The sequence below is a fragment of the Mytilus edulis genome, chromosome 8, assembly GCF_963676685.1.
Source record: "Mytilus edulis chromosome 8, xbMytEdul2.2, whole genome shotgun sequence".
NCBI classification, from domain to species: Eukaryota; Metazoa; Mollusca; class Bivalvia; order Mytilida; family Mytilidae; genus Mytilus; species Mytilus edulis.
In genome coordinates, this window is record NC_092351.1 from 47,659,205 (window position 1) to 47,680,522 (window position 21,318).

At 32.2% G+C, this 21,318-nt stretch overlaps 1 protein-coding gene across 1 annotated transcript; it reads right to left on the reverse strand.

The window, feature by feature from the left end:
* Window positions 1–1,622: 1,622 nt before the first annotated feature.
* Window positions 1,623–17,993, reverse strand: LOC139485766 (uncharacterized). The gene is made up of 6 exons (XM_071270408.1): window positions 17,890–17,993; window positions 11,417–11,588; window positions 9,793–9,914; window positions 7,002–7,118; window positions 5,355–5,597; window positions 1,623–2,185 (listed from the first exon to the last, which is right to left on the reverse strand). The coding sequence occupies exons 2-6, from the start codon at window positions 11,464–11,466 to the stop codon at window positions 1,794–1,796; spliced, it is 924 nt and encodes a 307-aa protein (XP_071126509.1). The 5' UTR covers window positions 11,467–11,588; window positions 17,890–17,993; the 3' UTR covers window positions 1,623–1,793.
* Between the last annotated feature and the right edge of the window lie 3,325 nt (window positions 17,994–21,318).

The following is a 21,318-nucleotide window of genomic DNA, read 5'->3' on the forward strand; positions in this document are numbered from 1 at the left end:
GGGTACCCCAACGCATATTAAACACAAGCTTATATTTTTTTCAGATTGATAAAAAATAGATATATGACTTATACTAATCACGTTACTGCACTGTTAGGTGTCCAGACGATAGTTATAAATTTAGCGACTAGTTCTGAAGGAGCTAGAAAATTCCGTCTTGAAACATTCATGGTTCTGATGTTCAAAAAAGAGAAAGCATGTACGATCGCGACAATTTGAATTATATTAAACGTTTATACTGCATCCGTGTACATATGTATATCTTTCGTTTTAAAAATGAAGACATCTAATACTGTGCATTCTTTATTCTTCGTTGGATACCAGCTTTCGTGGATTTCGTGGGAACAGGTGAACCATGAAATTAAAAGTTCAACGAATACAAAATTTTCCATAGGCTTGTATGCATACTTTGGCAAAACCACGAAATTAAATATCAATGAACATGTAAGTTTTCCTTAATCCACGAAAATTGGTACCCACGAAAATAAATAAATTCACAGTACATTTTTTTCTGGAATCATTTAAAATTTTTAATATAAGCACCATTAACTACGGTAACTGATGATTCTGGCTAAGGATGTACACCTTCGAGTAGTCAAATATTTCTAGAATTAAACATTTTTTCAACCTATTTTTTTGGTTTATATTACTGTGAGAAAGTAATTGATGAAAAACAAATCATATGGTAGGGCACTTCGATTTTTGCAATGGTCATTTGAAAGAACACAATTTTAATGATTTCCCATTTATCATCAATTTGGGGGCTTTTATTATGAAACAAATCAAAGTTTCACAATTATACTGTTCGGCTTAAGACGTCAACAGAATCCGTCATCAAGTACCAGACATAATACGTATACTACAAAACTGGAGGACACAAACAAAAGACAGGGTATATAAGGGTAGCGCCTGACGTCTGACTAAATAGTAGAATGGAGCTGAATGGAGAAATATGAGTTTCAGATAAATATTCCTAAAGATATGAACATAGAGAACTTCTCGCTTGGACATACAGTGCATTTTTTAAGTCAAATATGTAGCTTTACTTAACAAATTGTCATATCAAATTAGTTTCTATAATCCCTCAATTGAACAACAAAAGAAAAGTAGATATAAACAAATGATTTTCTTCAACTTGCCTATATGGTAAATTCAATAAAGAAAAAAGTCATTATAGCAAACAATTTTTTTTTTGGGGGGGGGTATGTTTATTTATACTATCCTCCAAGTAAACTTGAGAATGAAAATGAGGAATGTGTCAAAAAGACAACAACTTGACAACAGAGCAGAATCATCCGAAAGCTCTTAAAAGGTCTTCAATACAGCAAGAAAATTTTGTACTCGGAGGCGTGCTTTAGCTGGCCCCTTAACAATAATGTATAATAGTTCAGTGATAATGGTCGTTACATTAAACTCCGAAATATATAAAAGAAACTTAAATCATAAATCATACAAAACTAACAAAGGCCTGAGGCTCCTAACTTGGGACAGACGCAAAAATGCGGTTGTGGCTGAACATGTTTTGGGGATCTCCCCCCTCCCCCTACACCTCTAGCCAATGTAGAAAAAACAAACGCGCATTAATATGCACAGTAAAACTCAGTTTAAAAGAAGTCCGATGTCAGAATAGGTAACAAAAGAAACTAAACAAAATGTCAATGATACCCTATTTTACTCCTCTTTTTAAAATTCCTAACCCTGACAAGAAAAACAAATATCCTTTAAAAGACCTTATGTACAATATTGAACACCGTATCAAATTAATTTCAACAAACTTAAAGTCATTGATTGAGTTACAAGTTATAGTGTTCATGATTCTTTTTTCTAGGAAGTTTTTGTCGACGATTTTTCTTCTTATAACCACATATTTCCCTGATTTTGTCTAAGTGCTGTCTAAACATTACTAGGTCCATGAAAAAGACAGTTCCAAAAATGACAGAGATGAATAACGCACCAAAAAACCCAATCGTATGAGATGATTTGCGTTCGTCTTTAGCTGATGTAAGTTTTCGAATAGTTGACGAAAGCTTAGTTTTGTTTACTTTTAATTGATTTTTAATCTTTCGGATGACTGGCTCTAATTCTTTTTTCAATTCTTCAATTGTTTGATGTCGCGGTATTTTCGACTCCCAATATTCCAAATTTCTTCTGTAATCACATCGACAAGGACACATTTCTGTCGTTGCTAGAATAAACAAAAAGATTATCAAATAGTTTTAATTGAAAACGGCAGAATTCGTCAATTGATAAATCGAAAGTAATATATCCATTTTTTAAAGATTTTCCAAAAACGCATGACAAACAGGGCGCAAGTATCATGTTTGAATGGGGGTATATTGCTGTCTTCCGTCGAACATTCATGATTACAAATTATCAGTAAATGATTGTGTTATACAGAACACATTTTAAAAGATTTTTTTTAATTTTCAATTCAATGACAACAAAGTGTAGAAACGCATGTATTTGAGCAAACTGCTGATGTATTGTGCGTTTTTATTACCACTTGACTGATGACAACACTACTGGGTTGTCAGAAAGGTGAAAACTAATTTGACGACGGAACTGTATTGTTTTGTTTACAAATGATTTGTTTCTGAAGTATACAACGAGTTTAATGGTTAAATTAAAACACGCAAGACAAATCCCCTTAGATACTATTTTCAATTCTATATACCTTTGATGATACAATGTAGGGCTAGTATTTTCAGAGTTCAACTTGTTTATAAAAACTTTTCATTTAAGTATCAAATATTTACAATACTTGATTATAATTTTGGTAATGTCTATGTGTTACATGTAGTCAAAAATAATTTGTAAATCTGGACCATATTATACCTAATCACTATATATATGACGCATCAACGTCTTTAAATAAGAGTTACACGATGATTGTTACAAGTAGATCATACAGACCTGACAAGCCGGAGCACCAAGATGTTTTGAAGGTAAATGGTAGTTTTCGTCGCCAAGTATTTCTTTCGTTAATTATTTCATGTATTTCTGGCATTTACATTTTTTTTTATATATAGGGTTTTTAAATAAACTCAAGGAATCTATTTGCATGTATTTATTATATTTTCCGTGACCAGTTGTGTGCCGGACTTTGTCTTTTAAATTCTTTTTGTTTTGTATCGAACCTAGATTTTCTATCCAACTTGACCTTTGAAACAGTCATGTTCGATGTCACTCTTAGTTTTGAATGGTTAAGGTAAAAAGCACTTCGAACGTACCAAATGTATTTCAAAAGGCAAGACAATATAAAAATGACATTCAAAATGTATGCATGTTATAAGTAGAAGAGAAACAGACAAGTACGAACTAAATGGACACTCTCCAACATTGTATAATAGAATAGGATTAATTTCAGAATATCTTGTCCTGCTTATAATTGTTGCTATATAAAGTTGCTATATATCTATAAAAGTCTTCACCATTACAAACAAAACACTAAAAGTCGTAATTAAAGACCAATAACTCCAATAAAGAGTGAAGTTATAGTTACAACCAATAAATCTATATATTTTGTCTTACTGACTTTTTTTTTGCTTATTTACGTTTATATCTATTTATTATAGCTTTCAGATGTCAAGCAAAAAACAGAAACATTTTGGTAGATCTTAAAGACAATAACTTCAGTAAAGGGTCGTCAGACAATTTAAACAATGTTAACTTATTTGTAGATCTTGTCTTGCTGAATATTTTTGCTCATGTATGTTTATATCTTTCTAGTATGGTTTTTCAAGTTTTAAAGTTTAAAGTGCAAAAACTGCAATAGGGAGTTGTTCGACGATTTTGAGCATCGAACTCATTTGAAGATTTAGTCATGCTTTAGTATCTGTCTATCTATTTTGATTTTCTAAACAACAGGCAAAAACGAAAAAAATATTAATAAAATTTGGGCAATTATTTCTATAAGAAGTTGTATGACAGATTTAATGGCATTAATTTATTAGTCGATCTCAATATAACAATCAATTTGGCGTCGTCAGGTTTCCTGTGGCATCTATATTGGTTTTCAAGATACAAAAACAAAAAACCATCATACCCCCTATGTTCTATTTTTAGCCATTCGGCCATGATAGTTGTCGGATTTTAACACTACAAAGAAAACTAAGGACTGAAAAACATGAACCCTTCCGAATACCGGGATGATCCCAATTGCTCTAAAAAGGTAAACAGATTATACAACACATGTGGCACCCATCGTGTTTGTGTCAAGCATGATTATTACAGTTTTGGTGATTAATCTCATTCGGTGTTGTTTCAACTGAGGAAAGTTTACGGGCCTTTTGTTACATTTGAACATACTTGTATCCGTTGTAATATATATAACAAATATAGCCCTTAACGATCAACCAAATCATAATGGTGTCAATTAAACTTTTGAAATAGCTGACTTCAACTTTAGCATTATAATGATTGATTCAATAGCTTCCTTATAAGCAGCAACACTCTGTCAAAGACAGGAAAATGGGAAACATTAGTTGAGGAATATCACATCATCTACTCGTTAGTATATACATTGTCGTTTCATTTTCTAGTGCTGAGATAATTCAACTGCCGGTGGAATGGAGCCTTTAAGTTAGTGCTTCGCCAGTGATATGATTTATAACATACATGTCTTTACATTTTTGTTGATGAATTTAAAAATTATTAAGAAACTAAGGTTACAACTCTCTCCTTTAAGGTTGACCTAAGACAATTATGACTATATCCCCTTGTTAAAATAGATTCTAGTAATATACATGCATGAATTGCCGGTTGATGGTTTTGAGCGTTCCTTATTACTTAATTCGTATATATAATGAACGTATACATGTAGTATTGTTGTGGATGATTTTTTTTGCAACATGTTCGAGTTATCCTGCTTTTTCCAGACAAGTATCTTGAGGTTATTTTAAGGATGTATAAAGGTGAAATTTTAAAAAATCAAGAATTTAAAATTGTTACTTTATGTCGGAAGAACATTAGTTAAAAAACAAAATAAGCTAAAAAAATTCATAGGTTATGGAGCTTCTTTTCGAGATATTTGATTATTTTTAAATGGCGGAAAAGGCTGACTCTGACTTTTACCTTATATTTGCGTTGATATTATTTGGGTTTCAAATCATAGGGCAAAAGTTCTAGATTCTTTATAACTTTTAATAGGTTACCTTTTATGAGCTATTAAGTATTATATGAAAAGATAAAGGGTGCTATCGGGCAAAATATTTTACCCTGTATTGGAGGGAAAACAACCAAGGAGTCTGAACATGTGACGCAAACTCCTAAACCTCACCTTAGTACATCCTTAAAGTCGTTATAATGGTTCGTTTGAATGTGTATATTAAAAATATGTAATCAATATAACATACAAGTATTTACTAATAGTCTTGTGAGTCTGGTTTCGAGTAATCCGGCGGTATTGGTAAAGCTGCATTTGTAACTTCCTTGATCAGACCATTTCACATAATCTAATACTAGACTAGGCAAATTCAAATCATTTGCATACTCAGACACTATTACACTTGTATCATTGACAGATCTGGTCCATTTAGTCTGTAGGTCACTGACGCCGCAAGTAAGATTAACGCTTTCACCCTCGTTGACTATCATATCTGTAAAATAATACCAATTTATGATAGTACTCTTAAATAATGTTGATATAATAGCCATGGTACAACGGTTGTTACCCAGAAAAAAGTCGTATTTTGCAGATATTGATACTTTATTTATATGTGTTTGCATTTTTAAATTTTATAACCATAAGGTAAGCAATTTAGTTTCTTTGGATTTAAATGACTTAAATGGCTTTAAATATCATTAAGAATTGAATGCTTCTTGTTGTAAATTCATTGGGGTGTAAAAGCGTTGATCGAAGTACATTTTGTACGAAGCGTGGAAGCGCTTCATTCTAAAAATGTAAGCACGGACAACGCTTTCACAAAAATTACTAAAAGAAGCATTCAATACTTATAATTACATGTTTTCGCTATTATCAACAAAACACGATAACCATCAAGTTTCTCTTTTATTTACTTGTGGAAATATGTGCCATCATGTATATTTCAATTCATGCAATTCATTTTGAAATGAAGAATGACGCGTGATTGCTGTTAGCCAATCAAAATAACGTAAAATAATGAAACATACATCTAATGTAATTATCATCATATGAATATAAACCAGCTGAAGTCACGCCTCCTAAATGTCATTATGGGAGAGTTCTACAGCAGAGATTTTAATTTCTGTATACCTTGCCCTGATCAGCGAAATATGTCCACCAATAATTGTTCAATTCACTTCACTGTTGTCAATTCAGGAGATTTCGATAAAATCTTACATGTATATAGTATACATTACAAATATTCAAATCAAATGAATTCTAACTTGTTGTGGAAATCGATGTTTTTAATTAAAAAAAAGGAGATATTGTATGATTGTCAATACGACAATTATGTATCGAGTCAATTTAAATGAGCAAAACCCATTTTTTTTTAAGTCAGCTCAAAATGCCAAACATGACAAAATGGGAAACAGTTTAAACGAAAACCCTTGCCTGACGTATAACAAAACAATAAACGAAACACAAGTATGACAGACCAACCCCATGGCAACCACTGGATTACATGCTGCTGATATGCATGGGACCGGCAATTACAAAATGTGACGGAGTAAAACATGTTTGTGAGCGCTCAGCGCACACTAAAATTAAACAGTGTGGTAACAGCATATCATGCTTTGATTTAAAACACATATCTATCCTGACTTTTAATGATTTTAAATTGTATTCAATAAGTATTTATAGATCAGGTTTTATTTTAAAGATTTCGTGTATTAATGACTTATCAAGGTGTTTTGATTCGAGTGAATCTTAGTCTGAGTCTTGTGTAGAATAAGCGCGCGTTTTGCGTACTGAATAAATAATACAGGTATCTTTGATGAGTTTGTATCTTACGATTATTTCTATTCATTTGGACTAAACAATATCAAAACTTTAATTATAATTGTATGGATAATACCTTTTAGCTGACAAGCTGCACTGAACACATGATTAGTATGACACGTAACATCATGCCATTTTTCAGTATTCCTCGGACTAACTACACAATTCTCGTGAGGGAAATATTGTGGTTCACCTACAAATTTAAAACATGACATGTATACACCATAAATTCAATACTAGATGGAACAGTAAAATAGTCTTTATTTTTCACTTGTTTCCGTTATGATACACAACTTTTTTCGTAGTGGTCTGTCATCATTGATACTACCAGCATATACAAAAGATTTTCTTTGCCGTTTCTTAGAATATGTGATACCTGACATCTCTCACATTGTTTTTTCTTACTTCAAAAAAATAAATCATACTAGAGGAACATAATATGACTTTTTTCAAATCTCACAACGGTACCAGTCAAAGACAACACTATTATCCCTAGAGGTCTGCTCAAAGGATACACAGTGTGTCTTCTTCTTAAGAGTTGAAAATATCAAAAATGTTACCTGAGTTGAAAATATCAAAAATGTTACCTGAGTTGAAAATATCAAAAATGTTACCTGAGTTGAAAATATCAAAAATGTTACCTGAGTTGAAAATAGTTATGTTTGCTTATTTAATTTGTTGATCTTAACCTGTGGCATAAGTTTAGATCTTGTATTGATGATCATCATATCAGTGTGTAACTATCTATTATACTTTATAATTTTAGAGATAATAAGCAAAAACACAATAAACAGTCAAAAATCATTATTCGATGACAATTACTTATTAAACATGTTAAACAGTCATCCAATGATTCCGGTAATACTTAAGTTTTGTATATCATGCATTGCTGATCATATTTGGATGTCCAAAGTTTCTACCTATCTTTTACATACATTTTTTGTATTTAGATTTAGCGAAAATTTCCCGAAACAGAAATATAAGTAAAAGGCGTCAATTAAGGGCAACAACTCCTCAATGGATACTCCGATAAGTCTGGTCAAATTGGCGGTTTTGTAGATACGTGTTTTTCCATGTGGTATAAGAAGAAGATTATAAATTGGTAAACATAAGAATTGTCTATCATTTAATCACAAAGAAAAAGGTTTTCATCAAACAAAAAATGTAAAAGATAATTATGAGGCTATCAAAACCTATTAGTAAGCGAAAAACAGGCAATATGATGGTCATAAAGGACAAACAATCAAGCAACAACCCATAACACCATAGCAGAAAAAATCAACACTGGAGAGATAATTATGTTGTAGCTGGACAATTTACACCATGTTCATACCAATTTAACTCGGGTTATAGATTGTATACTGTCGCAATAATAGTTTACCGGTGTTGAAATATCATCAGGAAGATACCAAACCGAATCGAATCACATTAACTCCGAAAAGAACGAATATGGGTTCGTCGACAGAGTAATTATCTCCTGCATGCATCACTCGTCATGCACATGGTAGGTCGGCTCCCGTGATGTCACAATCGTCAAAAAAAGTTGGGGTTGTTATTCTGATTTAAAACGTGGACCTTGTCTGTTTTCATCTCTGTCAAAAGTTATCCAAAACCAAATCATTGTGGCATCTGGTGAAATCATCAGCTAGTGAATATTTTATACATTTGGAACTGCATAAGTTTTTTAATAAAGTACAATAGGTACTACTTGTAGTATTCCGTGTTAAGGAGCTAGTTACAGCAATGTTGCTAAATACATACAGGATTTCATAATATGTATAAGAAAATAATCCCTATTTTTAGAAAATTTTAGTTTTCAAGTAGCCCATATTATCGATTAAATGTATACGACTGTTTCAGTAGAAATGTAGATATATCAACGATAAAAAGGAAACAACTAAATCCGTGAGTGAACCCCCAAACGAAATATCAATACGTCCTAAAATTATTTATAATTCACCCTTAAAGAAGTGGAACAATGATTATATTTCTTTATGTACATCCGCAACAGTAGAAAGTTTTAATAACATTAGTTTATCCGTTCAGGTGGAGTTGGGCTTACAAGACGCAATGCCACAGAGAGACAGACAGACAGACGGACAACGTGATTCCTATATCCCGCCAAATATTTGTTTTTGTGGGAGTATAAAAATATAAATTGACATACATCAACCTAAAAAACTATATCACACAGAAAACTAATGATCTGGCAACATGGATAGTCGGTAATAATGTGAATAGAAATACACAAGGCAAGGATATTTCCAATGGAAAGACGAAAAAGCCGCTATGCACAGCCAATTACCAAGCATGATATCGGCATCGCATTTTCACATTCATATCATATATATTAAAGGGCACCAAGTTTCTAGAATATGTTGAACAAGCACAGTAATATTTAGGAGCGGATTTATAAATGTGTATTGTTCAACTTTGGAAATTTCCGAATTTTGAGGACATCAGTTTTTCAAGTCACTAGCCCTTCTATTACGCAAGTGACAAAGTTTGAAATAGAGCAAGACATAGAATAGCCCAGACTATAATAAAACAAATTGCAATCAAATTTAAGATAACAAAACAAAGAAAAAAAAAGGAAATTATGTATACAAATTGTTTTAGATTTTAATAGAAAATTTTCATTTCACTGTTTTTCATGGCTTACATATAAATGTTATATTACTCTAGATAATCCGATTCATATGAAAGTTGCTGTTTTGCTAGGCTTAAAAGTTACTCAGTGTTTACTTTATTCGAAACGTTTCTTGAAAACCTCTTATCGATAACAATCTTGATGAAATAGGCAAGTTCAAGTGGTTTGATGAAATCTAAACGCTTTGAATTGTATTTTAGTTATTTCACATACTTACCTGGATTCCAGGCCACATTTGCAGAATCTAGTTGTGTGCCATCATTCCAAATCCATTTTCCGTAAGATGCATTAAAGTTAAGTCCAATCCAAATTCCATCATCTACATTAGTACTTTTTACCCTTTTAATTGTATTAATTGTATGCATTAATGAAGACACCTTCGCATAGTATATGTTTAATACTTCGTGCATATGTATCGAAACAAGGGGAAGGCAAATGACCAGTTTTCATTTCTTAGACCTTTTCATCGTCATCAGTTCATATTTGTTTTATAAAATAGGAAGATATGGTATGATTGGCAACGCGACAACTATCCGTCAATGGACAATGCTTTGCCTGCCAGTATTTTTTTTTTTATCACTGAGTTAGACACCTTAGATCAATTAATAATATAACTTACTTTGATAATCAATGACAATTATACTTTAGCTTCCATTTATATATATATTTGTTCTTCACATAAATAGTAAATAAGGTCGCATTAATATAAAAAACAAAACAATCTCAATTGTGTCGTTAAAAGTCAAATTTGAATTGATTTATTTTCATCGCATATGAAGGTTTTTTTTATATGGTACATGGTTGCAATCCATACTATGGCAAAAACATTACACCCACTCAAAATTAAGGGAAGAAGTATATTTCCGTTTTGCATTTCAATGTTGAACTCTGATAGATCTACTGAACGACAATTACTCTAAATCTATTGCGTTCGAAGAGCTTCCCTGTATACACCTGAGTAGGAACGTTCAAACACAATATCGAAAAGCCAAGGATGTTTAAATACCTGCAATTTCAAGATCTATATGACACAAAATAACATTAACAGTATAGACAAATTTGGCGTCGGTCAACTTTCATGACTGTGCCTTAGGAAGTTTGAACAACTAATGCCATAAATTATCGGTGTCATAATAACACATTGACATAAATCAAGATTGTTACTTTCTAAACCTCATATGTTTGATCATTTAACTAGCTTACATATGTTGATAATTTCAGAACAGTTGTCATTTGTTGAAGAAGAAAAAAATATTCCTTTATGAGCATCTTCTAACGTGGCAATGTTTGATTTGGCATATTCATCGATCAATGCTCTCATTTAAATACGGCTCCAGAGCTGAACTCATTTAATTGTTTGTTGTGTTGTTGTGCTGAAATACTTACATTAATAGAACCAATTCACTGCACTAGAATTATTGTTTCTGGTAGTGTGAGTTTTGTCCCAAGTCATAACACTGTTATTCAGTTGATGTCGTTGTTTGTTTTTGTAAAATATTTTTTTTTTAGGCATGCATCAGGCAGTGGGATGTCTCTTTTGATATGCTTTTAATTTTGTGCTGCCGATGCCTTTGAAAGCTTACTTTACGTACTGGGTTTTACTACCGTTTTACTACGTGTTTTATACCATTGACATGCTACATTGCATTACAGTTGTTTGCATCATTGCCCGTTGGTCTCTGTTTGATATTAATGTCAATAGCAATCATCTTCTTATCTAAATTCAGCACTCAAAAATGTATTAGTCGGATGAAATTTTGAGAAAGGCTTCATTTTGAAAATTATAAATGTAATATAATTCACATAAAAGAAAATTTTGTAAATATGACATAACAACTTACTGTCGAAGCAGCGTTTTCATAATATTCTGTTCCTCGACTGTTTTTGGCATAATTAATTCAGCATTGTGATCATTACAGTATTTTGTTGCATTTGAAAAGTCAAAATATTGATGAGATATTTTATAACATTTAAATCCATGAGACTCCCAACCAGTAGGACAGGTCAGTTTACCTATAAAATCAAACAAATTATTTAAACACCGTGTTTTATTATCGTACTGATTAATGTATCATTTTGTTATTAGATACTCTTGATTAGTTGTGTGTATTCTATATTAGATCATCATCATGTAACCATAAGTTTGATCAATAGGTTAAATTGCATTAATTAAGTAAAAACTACATATACGCAAATAAACGATAATTTTACTTATCGGTCGTCCCACTGTCTATATCACTCTGCTCAGCTCTTAATAAAATTGCATGTCAAGGCTTTGTGACGTCAACAACGTTTACCTACCCTTCATAACTTTGACCAAGACATATCATCGACGTCATAATGTTTGAACCGACGTTGATAGGTCATCTTCCGGTTTACTTGTGAAACAAAAAAAAACACTTCCAAAAGACGCAAATATAGCCCGATAAATTGATTATCAGGTTATCTGCATAATGCTATTGTAAAATATCAGCTGTTCAACACAATATGAAGCTTTTTGATCTCGTTCGTTGCGCTCACTCGACAAAAAGCTTCATAGTGTGACTCGCAACTGATATTTAACAATATAAATATACAGACAACCTGATCATCGGTACTTATTAATAGTGGTTATTACTTTTTTTCTAATTACCATATTTTTGTTGGAAGAAAGATTCAATTCAATCAGTATTTCTAACTGAAAGTGTTAAATATCATGTAATTTTTAGTGCTATGCAATGAAAGGTAACAAAAAAAAAAAAAAAACGTACTCCGAGAAACGTTTTATATGGTAAGTCACTGTTGAAAAACAAATGGCAAAATAAAAAAACAAACACGTCATACGAATGGAAAACAACAGTCATGTTCCTGGCTTGGTACAGGCGTTTTTTAATGTTGAAAATGATGGATAGATGAGGAATCTGATTTTATGTCTGGCTAAACCTCTCACCAGAATGACAGGCCCTAAAAAATTCATTATATTTACCACGATGTGTTAACAAAACAAACAGACATAATTGGTTAATATGTCAAACATACCAGCAGTCAACATTGTGTTATAATCTTTATCACTACAAAAACAAAGAATATGTCAACAAAGAACGTACGAAACGTTCAATTGTATTTGAAATTGTTGCACTAAAAAATTGTAGTTTTATAGTTTTTATGTACTCGGACAGAAGATAGCTCTGGTCATTCTTAATACTTTTGCACCTTTCTATCAATAGCAGTTTTGTAAAAATAAAGAAAACTTGGATTTTACTAATACGTTCTATATTAAGCCATGGTGCCATTTTGGTCGGAAGGCGAAGTCGTCGTAAACAGTTTAAGAAATCGATACCTAACGCTGAATTGTGACCTATTTTGTTTTAAAATATTGGTTTGCTAGTTTCAGAGGAGTGGATTTCTATCAAACATAATGACGACAGATGACGACCCACGAAGGAAGCCAAATGAGTGCAATAATCGCTTGTTCCTTTGGGGAGATTAAATTAGTAGTCAAGTGCATTATCAAGATTCCACATTTTTATGACGTATTTGATAGTCCCTATGAGTTGACAATTCTTCTCCAAATCTAATTTGACATAATACATTTACTAATGATGACATGGAGAGGATTTTTGTAAAAGTTAACAGACGACAGACGACGACGGACGATGAACACCCATTTATGATAATGGCTCGTTCTTCCCTTTGGGCAAGGATAACTTGCAAGAGTCTGCACGTGTTTTTTATTCCACATTGTACAATGTTGTAGGTCGTATTTGATTCTTCACCATACCGACAATTGTAATATCATTAGACATGATACATAGACACATGGTGACAAGGAGCTCAGATCAAGTCACTTGCCTGAACACACAATGTATGCTAGTATGAATTTGTTTTATTATTAATCACTTTTGTAATTTTTCATCTGTATCACATGTATAATTGGTTTCTCGTTAAATATTCGATGATTTTATTGTCAACCAAAATCTTATCGAATACATTGAACATTGGGTGAATACATCACCATTTGCGCCAATCAGCAATTCATTAAGGCCAACACATGTTTTTATAGTTTGCGCCTATTTCAAAAGTGCTAACAACATTCGAAGTAAAAGTTTATTGTTATTTCTTGATTTGGTTTATATAGCTTATACCCCTAAAGTCTTCAATTTACACTTTGCTAACAAAGGAAGGTGGTAATGGGATTTTTAGAAGGATCGATAAATTTAGTTATTAAGTGTCTCTAATTATTTATATTCCCACGTAAAATACCACTCAGACTTTTTGTTAACAGGTGATTTAATGACGTCAAGGCAGAGGGATGAATTGCATTTACGCAAACTTTTGAAAAAATGAAGTATTTCCATACATTTCAAGAATACATTTCATTTGCACGGACAAATAAAAACTCATTTTGCGCAATTTTTTCAGGTAACATAAATTAAGATTAAAGTTTCAACATATTCAATGTAGTTGGAAACTAAATATGAGTGTATTTGTATACAACAGTTCTAATATACTGCCACCGTGAATTTTCCCTCTGTCGTACCTCTGATACGCCTTTTCGTATTACCGATAAAGAGGTCCAACAATGAAGACTGAATAATTATTTTTCTCGATTTTTCCTGGTTTGCAAAATATCCATCTTTTTTGCATCAAAATAGTTTAAATCAATGAACTATGTTTGTGTGTAAAACGTGTTAGGCCGTGTTCACACCAAACGCCATGTACCGTAAACTTGTCTACAATAAGTTTAATGTACTGGACATTGGTTTCACATTAAATTTGTTCACATCTATACACCTTGTTTAATTACCTGTACCTGTACATAAGATTTGTTCACACTTGTAAACTCTATGTCATTTAAATGTTCATTACGTAGAACCGAATGCAAAGTTTTCGGACAACTTTTCTACCAGTAAGGGAACGACCATTTGACTTCAAATCGGGTGGGGGGAGGGGTATCGATGGAAATATCCCAAACCCCAATTGGATAAAAAAAAAAGGGTACTACAGATGATACAAAATACTCTAAATCAAGAGTTTCCCCATACATTATAGTGTTAAATGTTGAAAAAAAATTAATTACCAGCATCGAAAAAAAACCGGAATAAAGCGTTTGCGAGGAAAAATTTCTGGCTCAGATAAATTAGATTATTATTAGTTAAATGGTTGCTTCTTTATGAAAGCCATAATTTTGTTTAGTTTACGTGTGAGTTACAGTTACACTTACACAAAACCGAGTTTAGGTCAATGTGAACACGGCCTTAGTGTGATACACGTGCGTATAAACGTATTGAACACCACTTACTTTACTTTCAAATGATATGGTTTGAGCGTTCTTGATGAAGGAAAACCAAGAAAAGCGCTTCGACGCACTCAGTTTTACTTCATTTACGTATAGTAGCAGTGGGTCGATACTACTGCTGCTTGCAAGTTAGTCACCGAGGGTATCATCTGACCAGTTGTCGGTGCTTGGGTAATTCCGTGATTTATGATATATATTTTCTAATAGACCTCGTTGATTAATTAAGAAATTACTGAGAATCTAAGGTTCTAACTCCCCTCCAGCAAAATTGACCTACGATGAAAGTCGTTATACGTTTAATGTCTCTTTTGCTAAAATAGCTCCTAACTTTTTCTACGTATTTTTATATCCCAGGCTTTCAAATGTTTGGTTTTGAGCGTTTTTGAAGGTATGTTCAGAAAAGCACGCACGAAATTCTTTTATAATAATACTGGGTCGATACCACTGCTAGTGGACTGTTGGTCCCCCACTGTATCATTTGCCAAATAGTCGGTACTTAAGTACTGATATAAATAAAAAAATTCTATTTGTCCTGTTTCATTAATTTAGAAATTAAGGATAATCCTCACCATAGAAGAATTTTGCTATTCATGTTTAGGTCAGTTGTTGTCTTATAGCTCCGAACGTTTCAGAATATTTATAAATTCATAGCCTTCAAATACATCGGTTTTAGCGTTCCAGATGAAGGTAATTTGGACTACCGAAAATTACAGATAAAGTGTTATTCTTTCATTCTCATTCACCTCCTGTCTTCGGATTATGCTATGCAACGTTCAATTAACACGTCGTTAATTGGCCAAAAGAAATGGGTTTTTAGGACTGCTAGCTCCGATTCATTATCGTTAGTCGCTTACAGGTTTATACATGTATATTATGCTTAATTTATGTTTTACAGCAACTGGAACATTCAAAGCATTTTCGAAGTGTTTACCAAAATGCATTCCATTGTTTTTATACGTTTTTGACAATGGAGAAGAACAGATATAGGTATTCAAGCGATCCGGTGTTTTGAATAATTGTTTGCTGTCTAGTTTCATTAATGGTTACACCAAAAAGAGTTTTTAAAATCATGATTTAACATAAATGAAAATATTAACAGAATGCAAAAGAGAGATTTTAAGGTAAACGATAATAAAGTGACAGTCATATCCGAAGAACATCTGCAGGGCAACATACTTTAGCAATAGACATTTGCCTATACAATATGTCAACCATTTTATCGTTTTTAGTAAGAACTAAATATAAATCAAACTACAACAATCAGGGATGTATACCCAAACCTTCATATGAAATATATCATGCACGTACCTTTTATATATTAGTTTTTTAGCTTTTGTTGAATTTATTTGGCTTGTTTGTTTTGTTTAGTTTTGTTTTGTTTTCTTGTGTTGTTGGATAAGGATTTACCTCAACCATAAGACTTCATGGCTATTAAAGCGTCATATGTTATATAATGTACCGGCATTATCCTATCACTCTTCGATTAACAGAACATCAAGGTTTGACAAAAAACCTGTGACAAACTTTTTAGAATCCAATATTGGTTAATTGAACAATCTCTATTGTTGATGTGACAGTACAAACAAACGCTATTTTTTTTTGTGTATTTTACTTCGGTCCTTATCCTTGTCTTTGGAAGGCGCTGCAGTTACCCTGGTCGTATTTAAACACATGTATTCTTCCATGTAAAAGAATTTGTTCACTTACATCACTTTTTTCGTGTGGCAGCAATGTTCTACTGCCGACCGTTAGTAGTCAAGAGATGTTCATATTACCATACCTAAGTCAATTATTTGGGTGTATCCATACCAATTTCTATATAGATTATCACCCTCCCCTTCCCAACCCTCCATGATTCGCTACTGAAATATTAACATGTACGGCTCGTATATTATATTGAAAATATCTAAACATATTACTCTGATATAATTTTGATAAACAGAAATTGTAATATGCTAAGTAAACTTGATTTTTATGGTTTGTTCTCATGTTTTGCTGTTACACTACTGAGTTAGCGTAGGGTTGGGCGCCTGCAAACATGTTTAACCTCGCAACATTCTGTATATGCCTATCCCAAGTCAAAAGCCTGTAATTCAGTGGTTGTCGCTTGTTGCTGCATATTTTTTCTAATGGTTTTGTACATAAACAGGCTGTTAGTTTTCTCGTTTGAATTGTTTGTCATTTGTCATGTCAAAGCCTTTTAAGGCCTAATATTTGGTATGTGTTTTGCTGATTTATGTCATTTATTATCTGATGGAAATCTGTTTGATTGGCAATCATAACTTTGTTTTATATTCATCAGAAAGATGCATAAATTGTAACGGTTCTTTAGATTACTCTTAAACATATGTGATATGATTGCCTTTTAAAACTCTGTTCATAAAATCAGATGTGAAAGTTATAGGTTATCGTCATCTTCGAATTTAGTTTACCCCAAACCATATGACAAAAAGAAAAGAATATAAAGGAGATAACTTACGCCTCATTTTTTCAAAGATATTTTTCGCTTTTCAAGAAAGGAAAATTCAGATTATCATATCCCAATTTGAACATTAGATTTGCATTTCCTTTAGCTAGTAACCCATGTCAATTCGATTTTATTTTAATGCCAGAATTGGTTTTGACCTACGATTAGTGGTGTTATCGTTATTGCTTTTAACAGAATTTCAAATTTCAAACTTTATGATAAATATCAACAATAGAAGAATTAAATACGTTTATAAGCGGGTAACTGTATTTTTGTTGTCTTTAAATCATCAAGTCCAAAAATATTAATCCTTGTTGGACTTTCGTTAGTGTATTTATATACATAGTACATATGAGTACAAACAGTTTATCTGTATTTTATATAAAGCAATATTCTAGATATATTTTTTCTATAGAAGCTTAAAGATTCTTAAATAAGAATAGATGGTCAAAATCAAAGACACATATTATAAAAACAATTGTATTTCATTTTCTTTAGTAAAGAGAAGAATTTAGTATGATAAATTGTAAGTAAAAGGAGAAAATAATGAATGAAATCAATGTACTTACTTAGTTGTGATTCTATCAACAGTGGGAACACAGAAATGACCAAAAGTCTTACAAAGCAGACATCCTACAAGTAGATAGACACAACCAATTTGACTCATTGTTTTGAAGGTAAATCAAATATTGTTAATTTTTGCTATTGAAATTAATTAATACTGTATTATAGTGGTCTTCGAATTTCACTTTTTTCATCTAGATTTACAAAACGATATAGTTTAATATTAAACTCAATGATGTAGACTGATGTCCATATTCAACATGAAGATACAAATTTTCAACAATCAATTTAGTTTATTCAAATTGTTATTTGCATCAATCGATTCATAACCCAAAATTCAGATTTCAAAAATTCGATTTCAACATTCAGATTTCAAAAATTCGATTTTAACATTAAACTTCAATATCTAACATTCCTTTTTCAATATTCATTTAACATTCAGATTTTATTTTATCATTAAATCTAGAAATATTTTTGTGATAAAAATACAGCAAAAACGCACACAATTACATTTATCACAAAGAACGCACAAACAAAAAATTTAATAGGGGACGACACAACATGCATATTCTATAAGCGACAGACAGTGAGACACCACATTATATAGCAAACAGTGACATGATTACGTTACTATCATTCAATCTCGAACCTGATTACAATTATTTTCACAATACTCATCCAAACAATTTTCATGACAATGATGTTATGGAAAAGCAATTTAATAAACTTTTGGATTTTTGATCATTATCCTCATTTAGTGTTCTTGAGCTTTATAAAGTTTCAACAATCGTCCACCTGTAACTAGTTGCGCAGTAGGTGTAATAAAATACTTTAAATAAAGTACTTCCTGAAAACGATTCTATAGGGTCGGAATACAACAATTTAATTTTTATGTGTGCAATTATATTGAGTTTGATAAAATGTGAATATGATATTATCTATGTACTTTCCGCTGTTGACCTTTTATTGTTTTTCTTCAAGATGAAGCAACATCAATTTTAAATTTGAATGCATGCTGATTTATGTAAAAATCAATATATTTGGCATGATTGTCAAAGAGACAAATTTCTAGTAAGGTACAAATGAAGTTGATGTAAGCAATTATATGCAGCCGTACGGCCTCAAACAATGAGGTTTGATACAATGTAATTGAGATTACTAACCATGTTTACAGAAAAGTAAATCCATTATGAGAACACCGGTGTATAATACAGAGATTAATAAATGGCCTTTCCAATATCGGCCCGGGTATCATCCCGAGACCAACATATCAGCCCGGGCCGATATGGAAAAGGCCATGTATTTATCTCTTTATCATATACTTCCGACAATTGTTTTATTTAAGGCAAATAAACGAATGAAATAACTAAAACAGTCAAACACTTTATATAAGTTAAATTATGAATCCAACAAATACACTATAATTGTCCAACAATAGCAGCATTATCTCCATATATATTTATCTACTCTTTGGTCGGGCTGTTGTCTCCTTGACATATTCCCAGTTTCCATTCTCAATTTTATATGCAGAAACTCGACATAGAAACTAAGATATAAAATCTAAAAGCCACACTTTCAGCACAGTAGAAAACATTCTGTAGTTAGTCACCACTTCGGTTTTATCATGTATATCTATTATATATATGTATGTAACAATGTTTTAGATTTTAACGAGAAAAAATTTATGTATTACTGAAAAATTATTACACCAGGGTTTTCGATATCATAGACTAGTCAAAACATTTAATAAATTTTATCATCGATATAAGGACATCATTCGTAAATATAGCTCAACATGCAGACTTCTTATACGTTCAGGTATTTCACATCCAAATTTTTATGGAAATATTCTTTATAAAGCACAAAGGTGTCAGTCTTCACCTCAAAAACTAACTAAACCCCTAACGGGAAGGATTGTGCCTGATGTTCATATGATGAAATCATAATCTTTCAGTCAGTTTAATTGAAGTCTCGAGCTGGCATGTCAGTTAACTGCTAGTAGTCTGTTGTTATTTATGTATTATTGTCATTTTGTTTATTTTCTTTGGTTACATCTTCTGACATCAGACTAGGACTTCTCTTGGACTGATTTTAATGTGCGTATTGTTATGCGTTTACTTTTCTACATTGAATAGAGGTATAGGGGGAGGGTTGAGATCTCACAAACATGTTTAACCCCGCCGCATGTTTGCGCCTGTCCCAAGTCAGGAGCCTCTGGCCTTTGTTAGTCTTGTATTATTTTAATTTTAGTTTCTTGTGTACAATTTGGAAATTAGTATGGCTTTCATTATCACTGAACTAGTATATATTTGTTTAGGGGCCAGCTGAAGGACGCATACGGGTGCGGGAATTTCTCGCTACATTGAAAACCAGTTGGTGACCTTCTGCTGTTGTTTTTTTTTCTATGGTCGGGTTGTTGTGTCTTTGGCACATTCCCCATTTCCATTCTCAATTTTATAGTGATTTTATAAAATTCACTGTTTGCAAAATTGTGAATTATTCTAAATAATAATGTGCACAACTTTTTGAAAATTTTGGTCCTCGGTGCTCTTCAACTTTGTACTTGTTTTGGCCTTCGAACTTTTTTTCACCTGAGCGTCACTGGTTAGTCCTGTGTGGCCGAAACACACGTCTGGCGTATTTAATTTTAAACCTGGTACCTTTTGTTAGCTATTATTCGTGTGTTTCTTTGTCCTATATGTTCTCCCATTTTTTCGTATTGTAGTCCTGTCATGTAATGTTGTCATTTTAATGTCATATTTAACATTGCCATAAAAGCGGGAGGTTTGGCAAGCCACAAAATCAGGTTCAATCCACCATTTTCTTCTTAAAATGTCCTGTACCAAGTCAGGAAAATGGCAATTGTTGACAGGAAAAACCTAAGATTATGCATTATCTAACTTGTATACCTTCAAATATTATTTTTCTGCAAAGATATGCAGGATGTCTTCATACCTTACCGACGCGATTAAATTAGGAGATTCTTTTTTGATGCGTGTTGGTTTTCATATGCTCGACGGGTCGTTTGTAACGTGAAATAAAAAATCACTAATTAATCTTCATATAAGCATGAGCAATCATTATCCAGTTATAACTGAAATATCACTTAAACTGCATGAAACAAGACACAAATGGAAAAGTGCAAGTCAGTGTGTAAGTAAATTATTATCAACATATTTATGAAAGGGGAATGCTATTTGAGTTTTTTTCGTGACACTTTCATGGCAGGTAATTATATAAGCAGATTTGTTTTGTCAGCAGTTTTTAACAGGCCGTTAAGAATAGTTGTTTTTCTTCGATTTTGAATGGCAATACATTTTTTGTAAACAAAGGACTAAGAATTATATATTTTATCCAACGCCAATCCCAGCCCTAAGGCTATCATAAAGTAATTTGCCATTTTCCTCTAGAAAGTGATCATAAGATAGAGTAAA